Raw genomic sequence first — 10,687 nt, 5'->3', positions numbered from 1 at the left:
ATGCATCAGACTTTTTTTTTTAAGTATCTCAATTACAATGTAGTTCAACCTGATGTGGCAATAACTGTACAGTAATGTTACTCTTATATTTAGGCATGTTATACCTATACCTATTCCTCTCACAGTCTGTTCCTATAAAATACAGTTAATCTCATGTATTGGTTCATACAAGTTCAAAGCTGGGTTGGCTTATCATCACCTACCATATCTTGGCTGGCTAGCAAATGTAGCAGACTGTATAAAGCAAGCATCAGCATGCTAGTTACACAGAATGCAAGTTCACAAGATGCTCCAAATATGGCAAAATCTCTGCACTCCTGTATCCCTATCAGAATTTGGATAGATGATTGAGAGAGAGGGAGAGAGGGGGGGGGAGGGAGGGAGGGAGGGAGGGAGGGAGAGAGAGAGAGAGAGAGAGATACAGGCAGATAGACAGAGAGAGAGAGAGACAGACAGACCACAGGCAATCCATTCTACACAAGAAAGTTATAGTGGATTATAGTTTATAGTAGATTAATGTTGGAATATGTGGGATTGCCATATTTGATTACAAGCAACATATTAATTTCTAAATTTCAGGGCTTTCCATGTCCAAGGCTTATGATGCTGAAAAAAATAGTCATCACCTACTTTTGTGTTCAGACAAAATATATAAAGCAATTTACATTAACAGGAACATGTTATTTAGATTATGGGAGATAATAATTTCCCAGTTACTCCGCAGAAATTACACCATGCTTGGAATACTATGTCCATTTCTGAACATTATACAGGAAGTCTTTGTTTAGTGACACAATTGGGACCAGCAAATTGGTCATTAAGGAAAGTGGTTGCTAAATGAAGCTGCAACTGTATTTATGATCTTACTTCAGTTTTCCTTTGCTTTACAGACTTTACAAAAGTCATAAATATGAGGATTTCTTTTAAAGTTATTTTTTCATCGTTGTCATAACTATGAACAGTTGCTAAACAAATCACTCACTAAACCTGTATTTTAAAAGGAACATGAAGAAAGTGGAATGGATTCAGAAATCTATCAGGATAGTAAAAGGTCTGAAAACCAGGCTCTGCAAGACATAATTAAGAAGATGGACATGTTTAAATGTCTATGGAGATTCTCAGTCATACAGGTCAAGGTTGTCCCAAAAGTGCTTTTTCAAGAGGCAACTGGACTTTCTGATTTTCCTTTGAAGATGTTTTGCTTCTCATCCAAGAAGCTTCTTCAGCTGAAAAAGCTTCTTGGATGAGAAGCGAAACTTCTTCAAAGAAAAAACCAGAAAGTCCAGTTGCCTCTTGAAAAAACACCTTTGGACATGTTTAGCTTTCAAAAGAGAAGACTGCAGGGAGATATGATACTTTGAAGGGTGTGTGTGTGTGTGTGTGTGTGTGTGTGTGTGTGTGTGTGTGTGTTTACACTTTAATTGAAGAAACATATGGTGCCAAGAAAGAAATACCATGAATCCATGTAATGTGTTGCTAGTTATAACAAGAATAGAAAACTGATGATACACCAGATGTTGCTAAATTATACACCCAGCGCTCCTAAAAAAATTGTGGGTAATGGCAAGAATGCTGGGAGCTATCTTTCAGCAATATCTGGAGAGACTGGGGTTGTCAATCATGTCCCTACACCAATTAAATTGTAATATTTCCTGAGTAATTTTAAATCAGTTCCTTTCGCTCACTCGCATTCACCTCACAGGATTCTTGTGAGAATAAAAGAACCAAAGTCATTGCTTGAGCTTCATAAGAAGCAAGTGGGCATTCATATAGTACACCCACTGGAACAGAGAGGTGATAAAAATAACCACTGAAAAACATGCATAGGCAAGTTAATGTAAATAAGGACTGTGTAAAATTAAACACCAGTCCTGTGGAAATAGTTGCATTAGACTTAATATATATACTTATGAATCTGAAAAATGTGATAATTTTTCCTACAATCAATTCCTTCTTTTTAAAGGTTTTTATAAAAAGAATTACCATTAGCACATTACTATAACCTCTGAATCCAAATAGTGAGTTTGAAGTTTTCTATCTTAGGCATCTCATTTCAGCCTGTTCTGGTAAATTATTCATCCTATTTATTGTCAGCTGTCAAAAGCTATAATATACATAAAATAACTGATAAATACATATATCAGAATTTGCCTAAAATCCACCTGCAAGAAAACCAAGAATTGAACTGCTGTTTAGATATATCTTTCTAGTTCAGCGGTCTGCAACCTTAAAACACTCAAAAAGCCATTTGGACCTGTATCCCACAGAAAAGAAAACACCGGGAGCCACAAAACCCTTCCCGTGCCTGACTATTTCTTGAGCGGCCACAAAACTAGCATATGTAGTTGAATTAAATGTTCTGTTTTCTTCTGAAACTTTTCTTTTCTTGGATTTATCCATGGTTGGCCTACCAGGGTTTGAAAAGCTCAATAAATCATGTGCTGGTGGATGTCGCCCATTGGCAGTTGTGACGCTTATTTTGAGTGACAGGGAGCCACAGCAGAGGGGCGAAAGAGCCACATGCGGCTCCAGAGCCGCAGGTTGCTGACCCCTGTTCTAGTTTAACTTCTGAGACACTATTTATTATGAAAATTCCAGTTAATATTATGCCTATCAGAAATACAGGTAGTCCTCGACTTACAACAGTTCATTTAGTGACTGTTCAAAGTTATAACAGCATTAAGAAAAGTGCCTTATGACTGTTTTTCATACTTATGAGCATTGCAGCATCACCATGGTCACATGATAAAAATTCAGAAACCTGTCAACTGACTCATTTATGACAGTGGCAGTGTCCTGAGGTCATGTCACCTTTTGAGAGCTTCTGACAAGCAAAGTCAATAGGGAAACCAGATTCATTTAACAACCATGTTATTAACAACTTGTGATTCACTTAACATTGGTAAGAAAGATAAAACAGGGCAAACTCACTTAACAAATATCTTGCTTAGCAATAGAAATTTGGGCCTCAATTATGGTCGTAAGTCGAGACTACTGTATATGCTTATAGAGGATACTGCTATTTCCAGAGTTCAAAATTGTTGCATCTGGCTTCTTTGTTCTAAGAAAAGTACCTCTAGGACAGTAGTGTCAAACTTGATTTCATTGAGGGCCACATCAGAATTGTTTGACCTCGGGGAGGCAAGGGTGGGTGTGGCCAGGGTGGGCGTGGGTGTCACTCATGCCAGAGGCGCCTATGAGGCCAGAGCGTTGTGCCAGCAAAAACGGGCTCCTGAGCTCCATTTTTGGCTGTGACAGCTTCCTGCAACCCTATGCCAGAGAAAGCGGAGCTCAGGAGGGCTGTGGGCGGACCTCCTGAGCTTTGTTTTCATTGGCAGAGGCACCACGGGCCAGTCCTTTGCTGTTTCCAGGACAGCCCCGCGGGTCAGATCTAAGCATCCTGCGGGCCGGATCCAGCCCCCAGGCCTTGAGTTTGATACCCCTGCTCTAGGATAAAGCAAATTATGTGCCTACTGAAAATATAGCATTTTTATTCTTCTATAAAAGTGGTCAGAACTGATGTCACTAAATCCTATATTTTCGGGATTATCTTTAACTTCACAAATGAGCTAAGATTGGAATGGAGGATTTTCTCACAACTCGCTCTCCTGGCAAGGCAAGCATCAGCTCCCATTGTTATTCTTCAGTATCTGCCTGAACAGATACAGCTGTTATTCCATTCTATGTGCTGTAGTTTCACCCTGGACCCCATGATTTCTCCTTGGGGATGGCAGATGGACATTCCATCTGATTGTCATTCCGCTTATGGATCTGTCATGTATTTGCCATCCCGCTCCAAATGCTCAATCCTGCTGGTTCCTATGACAACCTACATATCTTTCTATTGTTTCTCCAAGGTCCCCTTCCTGTAGTTTTTATTTCTATTTTTCTCTTTGTCTGTCAAACTTACTTCCTACTTTTCCTTTCGGCATGCCACTGCCTCCACCATTCTTCTATTGTTCTATATAATCCATTGCTTTAACTAGACAACCCTTCTCATCTGCAGAAATTCCACTTCAAAGCTGTATTTTCTCTGAAAAACCTTACACCCCAGGAAGGAAGTACCCCTGGGAAAGGCAAGTTGTTTATTTTGTGTTGGCCAAAAGCCATACCCATTGGAGTAAAGGCCTTGTACATATAGAATTCTGTCCTCCCTGTTTATTTCTATTGCCTTTCAGATTTGGTGAGAGCCACCCTGTTGCTATTTTTTCATCCCTTTTTGCGCTAAAAGTAGATTTGGACTGAGACAATGCTCACAGCTTTATTTCTTATAGCTATAGAAATTGTGGCAGCACATGAGTTCTTCAGATTTTATCCTCACTAAAATATTATAAAGGTAGGCTAGGTAGAAAAGGATTCCGGCCCAAGGGCGATGAAATGTTTATCAAGACTAAGCAAATATTTCAAACAAGTTATCATAATAGTTCAACATTCAACAGATGCAGATGTCCTTAACGCTTTACTTCCGGGATGGACCTTAATAATTTCTGCCTGTGCATGGAACAAAGATAGTAGCAACTCTGCCTTCCTGAAACAAGTCCGCTCTGATCTCCACATAGAGCAAAATGAAGTAAGAATGAGCTACACAATGTATACATTTGTAGAATCTGCAAGTGTGTTTATGCGTGAGAGAGATTTTTAATCCTACACTGTAAGAATATACATCTAATTCCATAACTCTAAGTACCTAGCAAGTTTCCAGCAATAGCCAGCCTCGCTGGCGTTGTAGTCCTCAGCTCACAAAGGCAGATTTTGCTACTTGTTTTGCACCGGGAGAATTAAAACCGTCCTATTTCATCCACAATCTGAAGCAATTCAGTCTCACAAACCGTAATTTTGAAAATAAACTATAAGCAACATCGCCCAAGGAAGACTTGTTCAAAAACAAATGCAAGGAAGGGAAAAGGAGCTCTGCTCATGCTCAGAGAAAGAAGCCTAAGAGGTTTGCCAAATGTTTTCCTAACTCAGGGGCTCTGAGATGGCCAAATACCCAGGTGGGAGCCAGTCCACCCCGGGGGTTTCAGGTGGCCAAAAGGCTGCGCAAGCGTATTTCCCGACTTCGCCCCCCTCTCTTTCACACACACACACACACCAATACACACACACACACAGAGTTTCGCCCTCCCTAAGGCCAGATGGCAACTCGAGGGACCGGGGCTGGCGAGCTTTTGCTTTCGAGTTCCCGGAACCAGCCTTTTCTCACGCGCTTCCTGAGACACCTGCCCCTGCGGGCTCCGCCTCGCTCGCCGCGCCTCCTGCTCGTTTCCTTCGCCCGGGGTAGAGCCGGACGGCGAGGGCTGAGGACGGGAGGAGGGGACGGGCAAGGAGGGGAGGAGCAGAGCCGAGGGCGGGAGTCAGTGCCGAGCCGAAGATCGCTGAGTGGGACGGAGCCGCGGCATTTGTCGCGGGCACCTTGGCGGGGAACGCAGCGCGCGGCGGCGGCAGCAGCAGCAGCGCGAGGTGGCGAAGGAGTAATCTCGGCCCGGGCGCGCCCCGCTCCCCCTGAATGACGGGCGGCAGGTTCGACTTCGACGATGGCGGCACCTATTGCGGCGGCTGGGAGGACGGCAAAGCCCACGGGCACGGCATTTGCACCGGGCCCAAAGGGCAGGGCGAGTACGCGGGTTCGTGGGCGCACGGCTTCGAGGTGGTGGGCACTTACACCTGGCCCAGCGGCAACACCTACCACGGGTATTGGGCGCAGGGCAAACGCCACGGGCTGGGCGTGGAGACGAAGGGCAAATGGATGTACCGGGGCGAGTGGTCGCATGGCTTCAAGGGCCGCTACGGCGTGCGCCAGAGCCTCACCAGCCCTGCCCGCTACGAGGGCACCTGGAGCAACGGGCTGCAGGACGGTTACGGCGTCGAGACCTACGGGGACGGAGGTGAGTGGGTGAGCTGAGGAGCGGCCGCTAGGGGGCGCCCGGGGCCGGCGCACATTGGGGCGTGCAAAGCGCTGCTCTTCCACACGGGCGTGTGCAACCGCGGGGCTCAAGAGTGTGAAGGTGCGCTCAGTTCAGCAGGTAATGCGTTTGGTTTCTCTTGCTTTCAGTTTTATTTTATTTTATTTTTTTAGGGGGAAAAAAAGTCTCATCTGCTACGAATAAGCGCATTCAAATGAATTCTTGGAGACCTGTAGTTCTCAAAGAAGTTTTGTATACACTCCCTGCTGGAATAAACTTTTGTCAATCGATAAGGCAGTTGCGAAGAAATACAAACGGGCTCCAACCATAGCAAAGCCGGGGATTTAATAACAGTTCTGAGCATCATTCACAGATCTTTTACACTTTGGTAGAGGTATTCTGCCATCATTTTACTTTTTTCCCTGTGGTTAAACTATTGAGAGTCAAAAATATTAGCTTGACACCTAGAAATTTAGCAGGAATTTCCAAGGTACTTTATCCCACTTTCTCCCTGAGCAGTATTTCCATTAGTAGAACTAAATGTGGCTACTCTGATTTCAGTTTGGAATTTCACTTAAGTCATCCTCAGGAACACTTGCCAAAGAATTTCTGAGTTATTAAGCTGCACTGTAAGTGCAAAATTTTCTTACCGTTAATTACGAAAGTTGGTATCGTTGCTCTTAATTTTCCTTAGGGGAAATTGTGAGAAATTTATTGCTCTGGCTATTATTGATAGAATATTGATAACACAAGCCATACTTTGACAGTCATATTGATTTCAATAAAAATAGCTTTGATGTAGAGTCCACACAACCAGCCAACTTTTTTAGGATGAGATAACACACAGCAGAGCTGTCAACTATACATTTACCTTTAGTGTAAGTACTGAAAAATTTGTAGCGAGCACACCATCAACAATACCATTTCAATAAAAATATAAAAGTAAGGGTAAAAGAAATGGAAGCCATTGGAGCCAATCAGAGTTAAAATAAATTATAAAAAGGAATTTAATGCCTGATATTTTTAGCCGATCAACTATCTACATTAGTTGATCAGCTAGAAATCTACTATCCTGTTGGAGTTAAGCTTCAATAGGCTTGCCTTAATATGGTATATTACAATATCCTGATTGTATTGATTCACTGTTTCTGCTATGCTGAAAGAAGTAATATGGGTTTTATAAGTACGTTGATGGCACCTGAGTGTAAAATTTCAGCTGATCTCACTGAACGGTTCCATGTAGATACTGAAGATCTAGAAATATAAAGTAGGTTACAGTTCTTTTCTCACTACATGTCAGGGTGTGCAGGGCTCTGTTATTCAGGTCTGAAATCAAATGGGATCAGAATTTTTTTCATACAGATGAAGTTGTGAATGCATGAGATTTTTTCAGGTATTTAGTGTAATAGGAGATAATTGAAATCAGTCTATATGGTTAACATCTGGAATTAAGGAGGGTTTAATTAGGAATCTTTAGGACTGTCTCTTGTTTTTTTCCCCCTTTTTCTATTAAATGACATTTAACAGGGAGAATAGAAATATATCTGCAATAATCTCTTTGTTATTTATCAGTGGTTTCAATACTACTTTCTTTAAATGAACAGGACATCATTTTATATGGAATTAATTAATTAATTAGAAATATTAATAAAAATGTTAGAGTGCAATTCTCTGGTCACTTGCTTCCCCATCGCGGAAAAGCACTGGATTGTGAGTCGTCGTTTCCCCTCCCCCCCCTCCCCCAGATAAGGCTATATCTAGGTAGAAAAGTAAAAGTCTCACCTTCACACCTGTCTCTTTATGGTTTAAAAGGAGCAGTCATGACCATTAAGCAGTGGATACGATGAAGGAACTTGCAACACAGAAAGTTGTAAATACTTTAAATGCTGTACTTGCCCCCAAACCTGCTAAAAATTTGAAATGATAGGAAGACACAGGGAGCACAGAATGTGATCAGAACACACAATGTACAGTATCAATCCCTTTCCCACAATAGTTTTCATCCAGCAGGACATAGACAATATCAGTGAAAAGGATTACAGTTCTGATCTTCATTTACACATACAGAATTTAGATATAGGATTGTGCTTTAATGTTCTCTTGGATATCATGAATTAATTCCTTGTTAAAATGTGTATAAACTATGATAAGCCCAGATAAAAAAATTGTCATACGTTTTGTCCTGTTAAGACGGCCGTGGATGTAAAATATTTTCTCTGTAGGCTTACTTGTAGTGAATCTTGCATGTTTTTATTATAAAAATTCTTTTAAAACAATTATTTTATATTAGGTATATGACAAAAACAATATTCTTGGGCATGATGATATCCAGTCCTAATCCTAGGACTTTATTTTAGAAGAAAAAATGTTTGCAATTAATATTTCAATTTCTTCTGACTTCAAAGTGAATATAAGGATATCAAACAAGCATCTTCAGGCGAGAGTACATCTTGTTCAGATAATTCTTTCAACGACACTCTCTATTTGTGTCATTTGAACACTAGTCACTGTTTGGCTTGTTTCCAGTGACAACATTTATCGGAGGCTATAGAACTATTCTTGACATATTCTAACCTAAAGATATTTTACTAGTGTTGTGTGTTACAAGTATTAATCTCACAGTCATCTCACACTTAAGAAAAGACAAAATAAAAATACATATGTAAATAAAATATAGCAATATTTATTTTGTGTAGGCAATTAATATTGCATAAATAATGTACAATAAATGTTCTTTGCAGATTATTTCACAATACTTTATATCCAAATCTACCGTATTTTCCGGCGTATAAGACGACTGGGCATATAAGACGACCCCCAACTTTTCCTGTTAAAATATAGGGTTTGGGCTATACTTGCCATATAAGACTGCCCCTCTTCCAATGCACACCAAATAAAAATTAAAAAAACATCAACTGTCTCACTTACAATGTAAAAGCAGCTGTGCTAGACCCAAAATGGCCCCTGTAACAAGCAGGAACCTCACACAGCCACAAAAAGCCCCCCCAAAAAACTTTCACACTCTAAACACACACAACACAACACAACTGGCTCACCCACAATGTAAAAGCAGCTGTGCTAGACCCAAAATGGCCCCTGCAACAAGCAGGAACCTCACACAGCCACAAAAAGTCCAAAAAACCAACTTTCACACTTTACACACACAAAATTCCACATACAGCTTTGTGAGATTTTGTGTGTTTGTGTAGTTGGAATGAAACACTACAGAAACACACTAAATCTCAGAAAGCTGCACAATATTATTTTATTTTATTTTATTTTTATTTTTATATGAAAGCTAAATTTAAAACTTCCTAAAGGGCTTCCTAAATGGCTAGGTCTAAAAAAGAACAACTAAAAAAACCCCAATTGACTATTTTTTTTTAAAGCTCCCAAAGGGGAAAAATCTTACCCAATAGAACAGGGGTCTCCAACCTTGGCAACTTTAAGACTTGTAGACTTCAACTCCCAGAATTCCTCAGCCAGCTTTGCTTTGCTGACTGAGGAATTCTGGGAGTTGAAGTCCACAACTAACTCCTTGCTTGATTGCAGGCAGGGAGTTGCTTGCTTGCCTGAATAGATTCAAGCAAGCAAAGCAAGGCAAGCGTTGCGATTAGCAGCTGAGGTAAGCAAGCTGGAGGGGGAAAACTTTTTCCCTTTTACGTGGTTTCTGGCGATCCCAGCTGAGTTGCAGGGAACTCAGCTGGGATCGTCAGAGCTGGGATCCTCAGAGTAAAAGGTAAAAAACTTTTTCCCTTTTACGTGGTTTCTGGCGATCCCAGCTGAGTTGCAGGGAACTCAGCTGGGATTGTCAGAGCTGGGATCGCCAGAGCTGGGATCGCCAGAGCCATTTAAGGCTCGTCAGAGCCTTTCAGGCTGGTCTGCCTGGTTACAGGAGAGCTACACCCGGCGTATAAGACGACCCCCGACTTTTGAGAAGATTTTCATGTGTTAAAAAGTCGTCTTATACGCCGGAAAATACGGTATTTAGAGAAAAAACGTATTTTTAAAGCTATCTTATTCTGTCTTGGCACTCTGTACAGAACTGTGTGATGACCAAATGCTATGCAACTTCTTACTCAGATGGAAGACCCATTTATAGCTTAACAGCTCAGTTCTCTGAGTGTTTGCTGGTACATAACTATCCAGATGGTACTTTTTGTGAGTGTGTACATATGTAGTGATCTTCTTACAGCATTTACTTAAGAGCCATTGCAGCTCATTCTTTTATTTCATTCATATCCAAGGATCAATGCTTCTGATTTTGAAGACCCAGAAAATATAGATATATACATATTTTTCAGCCATGATCCCAGTGTTTATAGCTATGTATCTTGTAAACATGATTTCAAATTAAGTCATATTCAATATATCCTGTAATTAATAAGCTGTCCTTTAAAATGTTTTAAGATTTTAAAAAACAGGTTGAATGTTCATATCTCACAGCCCTACTCTAGTTTCTTAAGACATTCTTAATATATTTCACGAGGCTTGTTTCAAGTAAATGGGCAGAGAATTATAACTTCTTACTTTAAAAGGTCATTTTCCAGTTATATTGATTGATTGATTATATGTCATCAAGTTGTTTTTAACTCTTAATGGCCACATATATTTTTTCCATGACACTTTATCCCCAACCTGGTCCTTCAGGTCTTCCAATGGTACATCCATTGTCCCTGTAATTGTGTCCATCTCCTTTGCTGCTAGTAATTTCTTTTTCCTTCTAACTTTCCCAGCATTGTAGACTTTTTGATAGCACTGTCACTATATATTACTTTATACAA

At 40.7% G+C, this 10,687-nt stretch overlaps 1 protein-coding gene across 3 annotated transcripts in view; it reads left to right on the top strand.

Annotated features, from left to right (window-relative positions):
- Positions 1 to 5,100: 5,100 nt before the first annotated feature.
- Positions 5,101 to 10,687, top strand: part of JPH1 (junctophilin 1) — an 88,528-nt gene continuing 82,941 nt past the window's right edge. For 2 of the 3 annotated variants that reach the window (XM_034429988.3, XM_034429986.3), the window contains exon 1: positions 5,111 to 5,885. In XM_034429988.3, the coding sequence (XP_034285879.2) occupies positions 5,507 to 5,885 (379 nt within the window). In that variant the 5' untranslated portion in view covers positions 5,111 to 5,506. Of the gene's footprint in view, positions 5,886 to 10,687 lie in introns of all 3 variants that reach the window. The other variant, XM_034429987.3, reaches the window with a different exon arrangement.

The sequence above is a fragment of the Pantherophis guttatus genome, chromosome 3 (assembly GCF_059756535.1).
Source record: "Pantherophis guttatus breed Tessera chromosome 3, ASM5975653v1, whole genome shotgun sequence".
Taxonomy (NCBI): Eukaryota; Metazoa; Chordata; class Lepidosauria; order Squamata; family Colubridae; genus Pantherophis; species Pantherophis guttatus.
The sequence above is the reverse complement of the archived record's forward strand: the minus strand, read 5'-3'. Positions and strand labels throughout refer to the sequence as shown.